Source organism: Mustela putorius, unplaced genomic scaffold (assembly GCF_011764305.1).
Source record: "Mustela putorius furo isolate JIRA1106 unplaced genomic scaffold, ASM1176430v1.1 tig00003834_pilon_pilon_pilon, whole genome shotgun sequence".
Taxonomy (NCBI): domain Eukaryota; kingdom Metazoa; phylum Chordata; class Mammalia; order Carnivora; family Mustelidae; genus Mustela; species Mustela putorius.
The window spans coordinates 111,318,159-111,335,002 of record NW_025421987.1 but is presented as its reverse complement, the minus strand read 5'-3'; the positions used below and the strand labels follow the sequence as shown (position 1 = coordinate 111,335,002).

The 16,844-nt window shown below is 37.2% G+C and overlaps 1 protein-coding gene across 9 annotated transcripts in view; it reads left to right on the top strand.

Annotated features, from left to right (window-relative positions):
* ANKRD28 (ankyrin repeat domain 28) overlaps nucleotides 1–16,844 on the top strand; it is a 211,461-nt gene that overhangs the window by 170,633 nt on the left and 23,984 nt on the right. For all 9 annotated transcript variants that reach the window (XM_013046349.2, XM_004773550.3, XM_004773552.3 and 6 more), the window contains 4 exons: nucleotides 939–1,079; nucleotides 6,494–6,605; nucleotides 7,761–7,787; nucleotides 8,198–8,272. In XM_013046349.2, the coding sequence (XP_012901803.1) occupies nucleotides 939–1,079; nucleotides 6,494–6,605; nucleotides 7,761–7,787; nucleotides 8,198–8,272 (355 nt within the window). The remainder of the gene's footprint in view (nucleotides 1–938; nucleotides 1,080–6,493; nucleotides 6,606–7,760; nucleotides 7,788–8,197; nucleotides 8,273–16,844) is intronic.

Sequence of the window (16,844 nt, the reverse complement as noted above, 5' to 3'; positions counted from 1 at the left end):
GTGAATGCTGTGAAATGTGTAAGACTGATGATTCACAGACCTGTACCCCTGAAACAATACATTATACGTTAATAAAAATAATTTTTAAAATAAATAAATAAAAATAAAGGGGGGAGCCACCAAGACCGAAAAAAAAATGCTATTACTATACTATGTTGTTATCCAATAAAGTAAAATAATGTTTTACTACTGTTTAGTAGTACTGTTTTACTACTGTTTACCTTCATTTTTTGTTTTTTTCTTTCCTTTTTTTTTTTTTTAAATGAAAAGTCATGGAATCATTATAGAGTTGCAATTCAAAGACAGGGAATTTTAGTAACATTCTGTTGCATTTCAGTAACTGGGAGGAAACCGGCTACAAATACTCAGTCTTAAGAAATTAAAATCCGTACTCTAACTGTTCTGAATAAAAAAGAGTCTTCAAAACTATGCAGTTCTTGCTTGAGAAACCTGATACTACTGTACAGCTTTACTGTATGGTTGGTAGAGTAGGGCATTCTATTTAATGCTTCTATATTTCTCTTATTCTTTATTCCTCCTGAGACATGAACAACAGCTTCTACTCCTGTACTGTGAAACATTTTTGTTAGTATAAGGGAAGTTTTGTTAAAATGAAAGTGTTCAAAAGTTTCTGAGCAGAATATGAAGGTGTCTGTAATTCACTCAAAAGACTAGAATCGTTACTGTGGGGACCATGAAATAATTTTACTGTGTTTCTGTCATAATTTCCTATTCTTAGAGGTTCTTTGCTACCTTACTTTCTCATACTAGCTTCTTTTGTCCCGACCTCCAAAAGACTTAGTATATGGTAGAAATCAATCTCGGACTCACTATAAATTCAGCATTTGTAACTGGGTCGAGTAAGAGTCAGCTGTGCACTTATTTACTGGTATATGTCCCTGGCTTTTATTTTTCTTATATTAACTTGGGCACAAAAGATCTCCGCTGCACTATGCTGCTGCCAACTGCAATTACCAGTGCCTGTTTGCTCTTGTGGGATCAGGAGCAAGTGTGAATGACCTTGATGAAAGAGGATGCACACCCCTGCACTATGCAGCCACGTCAGACACAGATGGCAAGTAAGTATCATGTGGTGAGAATGAAGGATTATTTCTGTAAACAAACATTTTCCATGTGGATGGCTGTTTATATTGCAGGTTCATATTTTTATACTTTTTGTGGTATTTTCTTGAGTCTCTTGTGTGGAAATAAATTGGTTTCATAATTATTCCTGAATCATAGTTTATTACCTGTTTCTACTCAGCAACCTGCTTTATTGACTGATCTGGTAGAAGAAAGATAAAGGCCTCTTCTTGTCCTCCCTGCCAAAGCACATCTTAATATCATCTCCATGTTTTTTCCCTCTGACTTCTCAGAGGCAGCAGTTTTGAGTTTATCATAGGGAAAGGGACAGAGAAGAGATGTGGACAATGCCAGCGGAAGATGGGGCAGAGATTGGAACACCAGTATCAGTCAGAGGTAGAGAGTTTGTATTTTTAAGAAATCCTTAGAAATGGGTATCTATCCAAAAAGGGAGTAGCCAGTATGGCAAAATCTGGCACTTGTTGGTTCTAAATATTGCTTAAATAAGTAAATGAGATAACGGAATAACCAAATATTGGCCAAGAATGCCTGAATAACCAAAGAACAAGAGATGTGTAAATTATTTTTTATAATTAATATTCACCTAAAGCTGATCAGAACCGTTCATAGTACCTTAATATATATTGCCTTCTTGGAAGAAAATAAATTCATTGGAGAGAGAGGATCTTCAGTTTGTGGTATTCACAATTGTGTGTGGATCAATTAAGAGTAAAAATACCCAAAGGGAAAAACAAAGAGTGATTTGTAAGGGGGATTTTATAAAATATACTTCAAGGAAGTTTTAATTAACATAGAACTATTTCTGTGGTTTTTAATATTTGCTTTTTACCCTTAAAATAAAAAGCATAACTTGAAGATATTATTCACAAATGTTTATTATAAATTCTGTAACTAATATCAAAGCCATTTCTATCAGTAGCACTTTGTTATCTTGGATTCGAAGCTGAAGCTCTGTAATCTCAAAAGCACTAGTAAAATCTTACTTTTGTTTACAAGAATGTAAATAATTTGTATAATTTCACATAAACCTAGAGTAGTTAGGTGTAGATAGATTTTGGAAGAAGTTAAATTAGTTGAAGTATGTTTTTATAGATAGTAGCTCTTTAAAGAAAGTCTGTGGTAAAGACTTTGTAAATAAGAAAATATTTTGGTGGGGCACTTGGGTGGCACAGTCAATTAAGCATTGGCCTTTGGCTCAAGTCATGATCCCAGAGTCCTGGGATCAAGCCCTGCATTGCATCAGTCTCCCTTCTCTGCCTACCACTCCCTCTGCCTGTGCGTTCTCTCTCTCTCTGCCCCACCCCCCTGTGTCAAATAAATAAGTAAAATCTTACTTTAAAAAAATGTTGGTAAACTTGGGTAAGTAGATCATCCTCTGATGTATAAATTCTGTAACTTCAGGTTTTAATTTCTAGATTTTCTTAAAATAGATTTTACCTAAAATGAGCATATCACCACCAATGATCCTTTACCACTGTTCCCACACACTAGTTATTAGGTGTCACTCAATGGGATGTACATAAATTCCACTGAGATGTCTCTCTCTCTTTCTCTCTCTCTCTTTCTCTCTCTCTCTCTCACACACACACACACACACGTAGAGATTACCCAAGGTCCTCTTGCCCTTAGACAGTTACCTTAAACCTGAATTCTTATTCAGAAACCAAGAGAATAACAATGTTCAACCCATACTGTTTGGGATTTGTGGTTTTGTTTTAAACCAATCTACTTTTTTTTGTAGAAGTGTATCAGTACTAAAGTGATATAAATCAGTTCTTTCACCTAATATAAACTGTCTTGAGCAACAGCCTAGTGATACTTACTACTTAAACATTTAATTCTCAGTATCTACACAAAGCAGCCTAATGTGCTAGAAAGAACATGAACTTTGGGATCCAAAAGACCCAGTTTAAATCTTGGGGTTTCTATATTATACCCCTTTGAGCCTGAGCAGGTAATTGCCAAGCAAAATCTTTATCTATAAAATTGAAAAGAAACTTACTTAGAATTGTGGGGAAAACTGAGATTATGTATATAAAATCATCTAGCACTGTTTTTTTTTGTTTTTTGGGTTTTTTTTTCTTTAAGATTTACTTGAGAGAATGGGGGAGGGACAAAGGGAGATAATCTTCAAGCAGATTCCCCACTGAACATGGAGTCCAACACAGGGCTGAATCTCATGAGATCATGACTGGAGTCTAAACCAGGAGTTGGTCTCTTAACTGACTGAGCCACCCAGGTGCCCCTCTCACACTATTTCTTAGAGCCTCTGTTTCTTTAAAGTATCAGAATCCTAGAGGTCCTGTCTAATGCCATCATTTATTATCTCAGTGATTTGGTCTTGAGGACTTTCTGGAAGCTATAAGCTACAGTAACCATTTTAGGATACCAGAGGCATCCTTTCAATAAATGATTGTTTTGGAGACTCAATTAGTAGCACTGTAACATTGATAAAATATTGGGGCACCTGGGTGGCTCAGTGGTTAAGCATCTAACTCTTGATTTCAGTTCAGGTCATGATCTCAGGGTTGTGATACCCAAACTTTGTGTGGGGCTTCAGCCTGGGCATGGAGCCCGCTTAAGATAGTCTCTCCTGTCCCTCTGCCCTCTCCCCGTCCCAGAAAAACCAAAAACAGAAATGTTGTCTTATTTTTATTTTTTTATTTCTCATAAAATAATCTGGAATGATTAATTCATACTTACAAGTGTGAAATATTTTCTTTAAAAGGACACAAAATCCCCATAACCTCAAATTACTACTATTCAGTAATGTGTATTTGTGGTTTTTTTTTTTTTATGATCCTTTGCTAATCCCCTGTCAGCATCCCCAGGGAAGGTTGTTTATATCTTGATTTTCTGGCTTTGATAAAATCAGTGTGTTAACTTACAATCAGGAAAAAAGAATACACTCTCTCCCCTCCATCTTATTTGCAAATTAGATGTGAGGTCCACATATTCAAGACCAAGGAATTTTGTGGTTCAGTATTTTATAAGCACCCAGGTTAAAGTGCCACTCTAACTCATTAACCCCTGTGCTGAAGTATTTGGTAGCATGAAGAGGACACTGGATGAAGAGAAGACCTGAGGTCTGGTCCTTGCTTTGCTGTATGCTAGCCAAAAGATCTTGAATATGATTTGATTTTCCTGAGTGTCAGTAATTTTTTCCATTTGTTGAAGATAATGCTTTATCTCACAAAGTAGTTAATGAAAGTTGATACTGCTTAGCAAAATGTAAAAGGCAGGCCAGTAGAAGGAATTTTATTTCAAAGTAACTTAGTCATTGTTTTGTTATAGGAAACCAATTAAATGAATAATATGAATGTAAAAAAAATAAATCATATGATTTGATAAGAATTAATGTATAACAAATTATTTGAAGCCATTTAATGCTGTATCCATGGACCAGTCATTGTAAATATATTGAGATGTGCTTTCTTACTTTAGAACGTAAATACGAACTTACCTACTTGTTTTGCTTTCCTTAAATAAATTTTTTTTTCAGTACTCATGTATCAGGAAGTTATCTTAAAATAGTTTTTTCCACTGATAGAATCTGCTTTGTACTCAGGTCTCAGTTGGAGAACTATTTCTGTTTCATCTCTCTCATCTAGAGAATTTGGTTAAAGATAAAAAGATATGCCCTTGGGTGAAATGTTTGTGCCTACAAAGCAATAGGACTGTCCTCCAGGCCTGCAGGTCTTTTATCCATTCCAGTGAGCACTTACCTCTGACTTGGACACCTAGGAAAGAAAACTAGACACAGTTTATACACTGTCTGGAACACTTTCTGCCAAACCCTCGAAGCTAGTTTATGAACACCAAAAAACACCAATCTTGTTACTTTAGATTCAGATTTGGGTTTTTTTGATCATGATGATACCCAGTTCACCATATTTGACTAATAATTTTAACTATACATAAATGTTAAAATTCCACTTGAATGGATAGACATTTGCTACTATTGAGGATAGTAAATATAGAGTCTGCAAGTAATTACTAAGAGATCTAAAGGATTTTAAGCAATTCAGCATTAAAGAAATGTGTTGGCACTGAAAAGAAAGGCCCTTATAGGTAGATAGATGATTGATGCATAGATAACATATATGATAGTTCTGTATATGTGTAATACATAATACATATATGTGTAATACATAATGATAGTTATGTATATGTGTAATACATTCTATATATATCTATATATGATACAGTTACTAAAAGATCAGTTACATTGCTTTGGAGTTCTTTTTTGTTTGTTTTTATATAATTTAAGTATGCTTTTAGAAACTTGAAATTTTTTACACTTTTTTTTTCTAATTCTAGTATAGTTAATCATACAGTGTGATATTAGTTTAAGTATACAATATAGTGATTCAGCAATTCCATACATCACCCAGTGCTCATCTTAGCAAGTGCACTCCTTAAGGAAACTTGAATTTTTAACAAGTAATTTGATTATGAATTTTCCCTCGGTATTTGAATTAATATTTAGTTAGACATACTATAATATTAGACAAATTATCAACAAATAATTATGGATGTGAAATTTGAGCATAAATGGAGTTTAGCATTCTTAGTTGGATTTCTGCTCCCCACCCCATGTATAAAAGGAACAGAGGCCATTTTACCACAAAGGTGAAATGATTTGATTTGCTCAAGATCATTGGTAAGAGACTAGTTCTATATACAATCGTCTAATTTCTAATTCAGTGCTCCTTTTTTGCTACATTAACAATAAAATGTACTAAAATTATAACAGATCGTGAATTGTACCTTTTAAAATTATTTTTCTAATGCTTTGATAACACAGGAATCAGATAAATCTGCCATGGGAGAATCTTTCTTGTTACCTACATATGACTTTACACCATTTACAGTCTTCTCAGTCCTCTGATTCAAGATCATTGAATTCTGACCTTGTTATCCTGAGATTTTTTTTATATCCTTTCTTCAGCTTCCTAATGAGATACTACACCCACTATGTGTTCCAGATACGTCAACAGTAATATTGCCAACATTGGATGCTCACCACCACTAAGTTTAATCCTGTCAGATATTGTTTGAGTGGAATAGGTGGTGCCATACATAGTGACTGTGTAAAAGACAGCCAGCCCTCAGGTATACTGAGCTTGTTGACAGAATTTGGAGATATTCATTTTGAATGAAGGATATTCTCTAATGAACATTTCGTTTGTATTCTTAGGATAGTTACAGTTAATGTCATTTAAATGACATTTATATAGTGTAGATGTATTTGTAATTTTTACTTTTCTCAAGAAAAAGAAAAATTGCAAGAAATTATAAGAAAAATTGTCAGTTTTTAGTTTCAGATTGTCTTTATCATTGGTTTTTAAAATGCAAAATTTAGAATTTTGAACATTACTATATATAGGTGCCTGGAATACTTATTGCGAAATGATGCAAATCCAGGGATCCGTGACAAGCAAGGATACAATGCAGTTCATTATTCAGCTGCTTATGGTCACCGTCTTTGTCTTCAGCTGGTAAGATTTGTGAATTGTTGTGGAAAGACTAATGTGATTTATATTCTAATAACATAATGAGAATGAGAATAAATGAACCAAACAAACTCTCTTTTTAATATTTTTAGATCCATTATATACCTCTAAAATTCATACTTGCTTGCCTCAATAAGATATCTCTCATTCCCTTTGCCTTTCAAAAAGAAGAGAACGGAGAAAATTAGATCTCTGGAAAGGGCTTCTTGTGTCCTTCCCTTACTACCCTGTGTTGATGTAGCATTTCTTTTCCCTTTTCCTTTAAATAAATGTTTTCCAGAAATTTCTAAAGAACTGTAACTATGTGTTGTGTGAGAAATGTCCCTGTAAGAGGAGGGTTTTTTCCCATATAAATTATTTAGAGATTTCTGAAAGGCCCATTCTTTTTACAGTCCCTCCTGATAGGGGAGACAGTACATCTGCAAAGGAGCTTTTTATTTCAACTGTGATCTCATTCTTGAATATATACGCCATTCACCATACTTTGCCAAACCAAAGAGAAAGCAAGAGACAATTTAAAAGATTATCAAGTGTGTAACAGATACTTCAAGTTAAAAGTTTCTTTAGACTGACTTATAAATTATATTAAACTTTGCTTCTCTTCAACAGAGAGTGGATATTAAAGATAGAAAAAGGTTGACCTGTTTAATGCAGTACTTAAAACCCTGCTATCAGAAATAACAAATATTTCCTTGGGTTATTATGGTATCTTGTACACTAAAGTCTTAGACCCATGAATAGAGATATGTGGTATATTATACTGCATACTTATTTATTTAAAAAATTTAATTTTGGGGGCGCCTGGGTGGCTCAGTGGGTTAAGCTGCTGCCTTCGGCTCGGGTCATGATCTCAGGGTCCTGGGATCGAGTCCCGCATCGGGCTCTCTGCTCAGCAGGGAGCCTGCTTCCCTCTCTCTCTCTCTCTCTCTGCCTGCCTCTCTGTCTACTTGTGATCTCTCTCTGTCAAATAAATAAATAAAATCTTTAAAAAAAAAAAATTTAATTTGTTTGAGGCAAAGGGAACACAAGCTCAGAATAGAATTTAACAAAGCTTTGTGTAAATAGAGACCTGTAACATATAGCTCTAATATATATGAATATTTTCTAAGCTAAATATTCTTATTTTGAATTTTATTTCAGATTGCAAGTGAAACTCCTTTAGATGTTGTAAGTAATCCGCCCCCCATTTGGAGTGTTGTAATTAATTTATTTGCTCTCACTAGAGCTGAAGCCCATTCTACACATTCCTGGGAACAAAAAGACAAGTACATTTAGGGTATGGGGCTGGGGGAGGTGGTTCTTACTTGGTGGTGAGTAAATAGCATTTCCCTCAAGCTAGTATATAGCCCTACCTTAGAGCTCCTATTCTGTGGTCCTCACCACCCTTTTATGATGATCTATTGTATAAGCTTGCTGAGTGGAATCTTCACAGTATAATGGTCTGAGATTTTAAAATTCATATTTAAGTATCAATTTTTACTCTAAAATGTATTTAAACTTGAGGAAGGAGGCAGGAATAACTGCTGCAATATATCTAAAAGTACCATTTCTGACATTTCAAATACTTTTTCTTTCAGTTAATGGAAACCTCTGGGACAGACATGCTGAATGATTCAGACAACAGAGCAACAATAAGCCCTTTACATTTGGCCGTGAGTACTGCCTTTACAGCCAACTTGATTCCTGGTTTATTGAAAATATCTCCCATCTGGTTGTTTGACTCAAACTAGTACTTTTGGGCCATGTATGATGATCATGAAATTAAATCTTCAACAACTTTTTAAAGTCAGAGGCTTCTTGAGTGTACCTGTTATGATTTATTTAAAAGATAAACAGTGATCTTTGGGTTTCTCCCAAAGCCTACTCTAAGGGAGAGAATATACCTGTGATGTGAATTTTAAAATGCACTGCCCTAATAGAATGACTTCTAACTAGCTGAGCAGAACTGTATTTTCTGCTGCATTTCTACAACTTTTTTGATTTTGGAGCACTAAGTGTTTGTTCACTGGTCCTTCATTTGCTCATACCATAGAATTTGGCTCTATGATTTGTAATTTCTGTTTTAGCTTGAGATGCCTTTGATTTTTTTCTCATAATGTCAGTCACTACGAGGAGAAGGTTAGTGAAGTAAAACAGTTCTTTAACTCAGATGTGGGAATAAATTACTTTAGGAAATTTCAAGCAAGGGCCAATCTTGTTCGTTTTGTGCTGAAAGAAGAATCTGTTTTTGAAACAGAATGTTAGCAGTTGTTTGGGGTGAGATGAAGATTGAGAATCAGGAGATTTGGATATAGTCACTAGCTATTTGGGAGATTGCTGGATTTACATGTAGGTAAAGTGTTTATAAGGGTTTATACCTACGCTAATGAGGATCACTACAAGTTCACTGATCCCTTTGTTTTCTTCTCACATATGCTGGGTTTTTTTTTTTTTTATAAGATTCTCCTGCATATTTTCTAACACCAGTGCATCTGCATTGAATTTTCTACCCCTTTCTCCCTGCTTAGTACTTCCTACCATTTTCTGAATTACTAAGGAGGTATGCTGCAATGTCTTGCTTCCTTGCCCTTTGGGTCTTTAGAAATACTGTCTGCTCTCCCAGACTTGCAGAGTAAATAAGTCATCCCGAAGGGCAAAGCCAACATGGAGAAGATAGCTATTTTACTGTTGATGGCAAGAAATGAAGTCTGAGCAGATGACTAAGCAGTTCTTACATCATCATCATCATTCTTAAACTAGCACTGCCATTTCCTAAGCACTTACTAGGTGCCAGACTAAGCACTTTGCCAAGTTTTTGAATATGTTATCTGAAACTTTTTCTTTTTTTAACTAGTTTTTGTTTACTTCATGGCTGTTATGTGTAGTAGTGTTATATATGAACATGGCTATTTGTGCTCAGTAGTGTTTTTAAGCTGAAATGGAAACAATTTTTAATTTAGTAATTAGACTCAGTGAACTGTGATGATACCACCACTTTTCACATTTTGTATCTGTTCCCAGGAGGTTTTCAGAAATTAACTTGAAGTGATTTTTCTTTCCCTTCCAAACTTTCCCAATCCAGGACACCTTGATGCTGTGAAAACACACTAGATTGAGGTCTTGGTTCTTGTCTTTGCATATAGTACCTGTTCAGATTCCTTGTTTCCATCTTATACAGGGACATCTTGAGGGGAACGCCCCTCTGGCAAATCCATCATGGCTTCTTGTCATCCTTATTTGTCTCTTGTTGTTGTATACTGTCTTCTGCATATATGGTGTTTCTCAAAAGTTCTTTCTGCTAGTAGCAAGTTTCATTGACCCAATATTGAAGAACAAGATTAAATATAATCCTAGGGCAGTAGAGTTCCTAAAGTAGAGTTATTTAAATCTTTGAGGTGGTTGAGAATCTCTGTAGGTAGTCAGAAACAGCAAAGAGATCAGTAAGGCCCAGAGCAACTATACGTCTTCCTGGTACTTTCTGACATTTTCTGCAAGAAATAACTTTGCAGTCCTTTGTTGCTGTTTGGGGCTTTCTTCTAGCTATATATCTTTTTTCAGATTTAGTTCAAGTATGGTAGAATTTTACATATTTCAATTTCCAGTGAAACATTCACATGTGATTAACAAACTACTAAGCTTTAGTTCTGAATGGCATTAGCACTGGCATATGAAAGTCCTTTAGCTACAAAATGGTAATACGAGTGAACTAAAGAAAACATTGTTTGCGTGCCACAACTAGGTCTTGTTAATTGCTTTATGTCTTGCTCAGCATCTAGCCCAACGAAAGTAATAGATGTTCAGTTGACATGTTGGTTTTGATATGAATTACATGGAAAGCCTCTTCATCAGACTGTGGTAAAGAAAGGGACTTCAGTCTGACAAACCTTTACATTTTTATCCTCTTAATTATATAGCTAGTACCTGGCACATGGCAGTTATTCAAGCGGGGCTCAGTGTTAAGTATTTTTTTTTTTTTTTAAGTTCAATTTTTTTAAATTTTTTATTTTTTATAAACATATATTTTTATCCCCAGGGGTACAGGTCTGTGAATCACCAGGTTTACACACTTCACAGCACTCACCAAAGCACATACCCTCCCCAATGTCCATAATCCCACCCCCTTCTCCCAAGCCCCCTCCCCCCAGCGACCCTCAGTTTGTTTTGTGAGATTAAGAGTCACTTATGGTTTGTCTCCCTCCCAATCCCATCTTGTTTCATTGATTCTTCTCCTACCCACTTAAGCCCCCATGTTGCATCACCACTTCTTCATATCAGGGAGATCATATGATAGTTGTCTTTCTCTGCTTGACTTATTTCACTAAGCATGATACGCTCTAGTTCCATCCATGTTGTTGCAAATGGCAAGATTTCATTTCTTTTCATGGCTGCATAGTATTCCATTGTGTATATATACCACATCTTCTTGATCCATTCATCTGTTGATGGACATCTAGGTTCTTTCCATAGTTTGGCTATTGTAGACATTGCTGCTATAAACATTCGGGTGCATGTGCCCCTTTGGATCACTACATTTGTATCTTTAGGGTAAATACCCAATAGTGCAATTGCTGGGTCATAGGGCAGTTCTATTTTCAACATTTTGAGGAACCTCCATGCTGTTTTCCAGAGTGGCTGCACCAGCTTGCATTCCCACCAACAGTGTAGGAGGGTTCCCCTTTCTCCGCATCCTCGCCAGCATCTGTCATTTCCTGACTTGTTGATTTTAGCCATTCTGACTGGTGTGAGGTGATATCTCATTGTGGTTTTGATTGTATTTCCCTGATGCCGAGTGATATGGAGCACTTTTTCATGTGTCTGTTGGCCATCTGGATGTCTTCTTTGCAGAAATGTCTGTTCATGTCCTCTGCCCATTTCTTGATTGGATTATTTGTTCTTTGGGTGTTGAGTTTGCTAAGTTCTTTATAGATTCTGGACACTAGTCCTTTATCTGATATGTCGTTTGCAAATATCTTCTCCCATTCTGTCAGTTGTCTTCTGATTTTGTTAACTGTTTCCTTTGCTGTGCAAAAGCTTTTGATCTTGATGAAATCCCAATAGTTCATTTTTTCCCTTGCTTCCCTTGCCTTTTGCGTTGTTCCTAGGAAGATGTTGCTGCGGCAGAGGTCGAAGAGGTTGCTGCCCGTGTTCTCCTCAAGGATTTTGATGGATTCCTTTCGCACATTGAGGTCCTTCATCCATTTTGAGTCTATTTTTGTGTGTGGTGTAAGGAAATGGTCCAATTTCATTTTTCTGCATGTGGCTGTCCAATTTTCCCAGCACCATTTATTGAAGAGGCTGTCTTTTTTCCATTGGACATTCTTTCCTGCTTTGTCGAAGATTAGTTGACCATAGATTTGAGGGTCTATTTCTGGGCTCTCTATTGTGTTCCATTGATCTATGTGTCTGTTTTTGTGCCAGTACCATGCTGTCTTGATGATGACAGCTTTGTAATAGAGCTTGAAGTCCGGAATTGTGATGCCACCAACGTTGGCTCTTTTTCAATATCCCTTTGGCTATTCGAGGTCTTTTCTGGTTCCATATAAATTTTAGCATTATTTGTTCCATTTCTTTGAAAAAGATGGATGGTACTTTGATAGGAATTGCATTAAATGTGTAGATTGCTTTAGGTAGCATAGACATCTTCACAATATTTATTCTTCCAATCCAGGAGCATGGAACATTTTTCCATTTCTTTGTGTCTTCCTCAAATTCTTTCATGAGTACTTTATAGTTTTCTGAGTATAGATTCTGTGTCTCTTTGGTTAGGTTTATTCCTAGGTATCTTATGGTTTTGGATGCAATTGTAAATGGGATTGACTCCTTAATATCTCTTTCTTCTGTCTTGCTGTTGGTGTAGAGAAATGCAACTGATTTCTGTGCATTGATTTTATATCCTGACACTTTACTGAATTCCTGTATAAGTTCTCGCAGTTTTGGAGTGGAGTCTTTTGGGTTATCCACATATAGTATCATATCATCTGCGAAGAGTGATAATTTGACTTCTTCTTTGCCGATTTGGATGCCTTTAATTTCCTTTTGTTGTCTGATTGCTGAGGCTAGGACCTCTAGTACTATGTTGAATAGCAGTGGTGATAATGGACATCCCTGCCGTGTTCCTGACCTTAGCGGAAAAGCTTTCACTTTTTCTCCATTGAGAATGATATTTGCGGTGGGTTTTTCATAGATGGCTTTGATGATATTGAGGTATGTGCCCTCTATCCCTACACTTTGAAGAGTTTTGATCAGGAAGGGATGCTGTAGTTTGTCAAATGCTTTTTCAGCATCTATTGAGAGTATCATATGGTTCTTGTTCTTTCTTTTATTGATGTGTTGTATCACATTGACTGATTTGCGGATGTTGAACCAACCTTGCAGCCCTGGAATAAATCCCACTTGGTCGTGGTGAATAATCCTTTTAATGTACTGTTGAATCCTATTGGCTAGTATTTTGTTGAGTATTTTCGCATCTGTCTTCATCAAGGATATTGGTCTATAGCTCTCTTTTTTGGTGGGATCCTTGTCTGGTTTTGGGATCAAGGTGATACTGGCCTCATAAAATGAGTTTGGAATTTTTCCTTCCATTTCTATTTTTTGGAACAGTTTCAGGAGAATAGGAATTAGTTCTTCTTTAAATGTTTGATAGAATTCCCCCCGGAAGCCGTCTGGCCCTGGGCTTTTGTTTGTTTGGAGATTTTTAATGACTGTTTCAATCTCCTTACTGGTTATGGGTCTGTTCAGGCTTTCTATTTCTTCCTGGTTCAGTTGTGGTAGTTTATATGTTTCTAGGAATGCATCCATTTCTTCCAGATTGTCAAATTTATTGGCGTAGAGTTGCTCATAGTATGTTCTTATAATAGTTTGTATTTCTTTGGTGTTAGTTGTGATCTCTCCTCTTTCATTCATGATTTTATTTATTTGGGTCCTTTCTCTGTTCTTTTTGATAAGTCGGGCCAGGGGTTTATCAATTTTATTAATTCTTTCAAAGAACCAGCTCCTAGTTTCGTTGATTTGTTCTATTGTTTTTTTGGTTTCTATTTCATTGATTTCTGCTCTGATCTTTATGATTTCTCTTCTCCTGCTGGGCTTAGGGTTTCTTTCTTGCTCTTTCTCCAGCTCCTTTAGGTGTAGGGTTAGGTTGTGTACCTGAGACCTTTCTTGTTTCTTGAGAAAGGTTTGTACCGCTATATATTTTCCTCTCAGGACTGCCTTTTTTGTGTCCCACAGATTTTGAACTGTTGTGTTTTCATTATCATTTGTTTCCATGATTTTTTTCAATTCTTCTTTAATTTCCCGGTTGACCCATTCATTCTTTAGAAGGATACTATTTAGTCTCCATGTATTTGGGTTCTTTCCAAACTTCCTTTTGCGGTTGAGTTCTAGCTTTAGAGCATTGTGGTCTGAAAATATGCAGGGAATGATCCCAATCTTTTGATACCGGTTGAGCCCTGATTTAGGACCGAGGATGTGATCTATTCTGGAGAATGTTCCATGTGCACTAGAGAAGAATGTGTATTCTGTTGCTTTGGGATGAAATATTCTGAATATATCCGTGATGTTCATCTGGTCCAGTGTGTCGTTTAAGGCCTTTATTTCCTTGCTGATCTTTTGCTTGGATGACCTGTCCATTTCAGTGAGGGGAGTGTTAAAGTCCCCTCCTATTATTGTATTATTGTTGAAGTGTTTCTTTGATTTTGTTATTAATTGGTTTATATAGTTGGCTGCTCCCACGTTGGGGGCATAGATATTTAAAATTGTTAGATCTTGTTGTTGGACAGACCCTTTGAGTATGATATAGTGTCCTTCCTCATCACTTATTATAGTCTTTGGCTTAAAATCTAATTGATCTGATATAAGGATTGCCACTCCTGCTTTCTTCTGATGTCCATTAGCATGGTAAATTCTTTTCCACCCCCTCACTTTAAATCTGGAGGTGTCTTCGGGCTTAAAATGAGTTTCTTGGAGGCAACATATAGATGGGTTTTGTTTTTTTATCCATTCTGATACCCTGTGTCTTTTGACAGGGGCATTTAGCCCATTAACATTCAGGGTAACTATTGAGAGATATGAATTTAGTGCCATTGTATTGCCTGTAAGGTGACTGTTACTGTATATGGTCTCTGTTCCTTTCTGATCTACCACTTGTAGGCTCTCTCTTTGCTTAGAGGACTCCTTTCAAGATTTCCTGTAGAGCTGGTTTGGTATTTGCAAATTCTTTCAGTTGTTGTTTGTCCTGGAAGCTTTTAATCTCTCCTTCTATTTTCAATGATAGCCTAGCTGGATATAGTATTCTTGGCTGCATGTTTTTCTCGTTTAGTGCTCTGAAAATATCATGCCAGCTCTTTCTGGCCTGCCAGGTCTCTGTAGATAAGTCAGCTGCCAATCTAATATTTTTACCATTGTATGTTACAGACTTCTTTTCCCGGGCTGCTTTCAGGATTTTCTCTTTGTCACTGAGACTTGTAAATTTTACTATTAGGTGACGGGGTGTGGGCCTATTCTTATTGATTTTGAGGGGCGTTCTCTGAACCTCCTGAATTTTGATGCTCATTCCCTTTGCCATATTGGGGAAATTCTCCCCAATAATTCTCTCCAGTATACCTTCTGCTCCCCTCTCTCTTTCTTCTTCTTCTGGAATCCCAATTATTCTAATGTTGTTTCGTCTTATGGTGTCACTTATCTCTCGAATTCTCCCCTCGTGGTCCAGTAGCTGTTTGTCTCTCTTTTGCTCAGCTTCTTTATTCTCTGTCATTTGGTCTTCTATATCACTAATTCTTTCTTCTGCCTCATTTATCCTAGCAGTAAGAGCCTCCAATTTTGATTGCACCTCATTAACAGCTTTTTTTATTTCAACTTGGTTAGATTTCAGTTCTTTTATTTCTCCAGAAAGGGCTTTTATATCTCTCGAGAGGGTTTCTCTAATATCTTCCATGCCTTTTTCGAGCCCGGCTAGAACCTTGAGAATTGTCATTCTGAACTCTAGATCTGACATATTACCAATGTCTGTATTGATTAGGTCCCTAGCCTTCGGTACTGCCTCTTGTTCTTTTTTGTGTGTTGAATTTTTATGTCTTGTCATTTTGTCCAGATAAGAGTAAGTGAAGGGGCAAGTAAAATACTAAAAGGGTGGCAACAACCCCAGGAATATATGCTTTAATCAAATTAGAAGAGATCCAAAATCGTGAGTGGGGAGAAAGGGGATAAAAAGAGGTTCAAAAATGAAGAAAGAAAAAAGAAAAAAAAAGAAAAGAAAAGAAAAGAATTTTTTAAAAAAGAAAACACCTAAGAAAAATGTAAAAAAGAAAAAATATCTATATTAGATAAACTAGTAAAAAATCGTTAAAAAAGAAAAAGGTAACATTTAAAAAAAAAATTTTACCCGAAGGCGAGAAGAAAAAAAAAAAAATGAAAAAGAAAAATTAAATTAACTGCAGGACTAAAAAATCACAGGAAAAAAGCCATGAGTTCCGTGCTTGGCTTTCTCCTCCTCTGGAATTCTGCTGCTCTCCTTGGTATTGAAACCGCACTCCTTGGTAGGTGAACTTGGTCTCGGCTGGATTTCTTGTTGATCTTCTGGGGGAGGGGCCTGTTGTAGTGATTTTCAAGTGTCTTTGCCCCAGGCGGAATTACACCGCCCTTACCCGGGCCGGGGTGAGTAATCCGCTCGGGTTTGCTTTCAGGAGCTTTTGTTCCCTGAGCGCTTTCCGTAGAGTTCCGGAGGACGGGAATACAAATGGCGGCCTCCTGGTCTCGGGCCGGAGGAGCCGAGAGCCCAGGGCCCCACTCCTCAGTGCGCCCTCAGAGAACAGAGCCCAGTTACTCCCGTCTGCCTGACCTCTGGCCGCGCTCCGAGCTCACCGAGCCTGCGACCAGTTCAAGGTCACCCCGAGCTGCGAGCTTACTGTCGGCTCTGTCTCTGCAGCCGGCTTTCCCGTTCCAATACCCGCAAGCTCTGCGACACTCAGACACCCCTGATCCTTCTGTGACCCTGCGGGACCTGAGGCCACGCTGACCCCGCGTGGGCTTCGCCCCGGTTTAGCCTCTGGAGCGATGTCCCTCAGCGGAACAGACTTTTAAAAGTCCTGATTTTGTGCGCGGTTGCTCCGCCGCTTGCCGTGAGCCGGCCCCTCCCCCCGGGGTCTATCTTCCCGTCGCTTTGGATTCACGTCTCCGCCGGTCCTACCTTTCAGAAAGTGGTTGATTTTCTGTTTCCAGAATTGCTGTTCTTCTTCTCTTCGATCTGCCGAT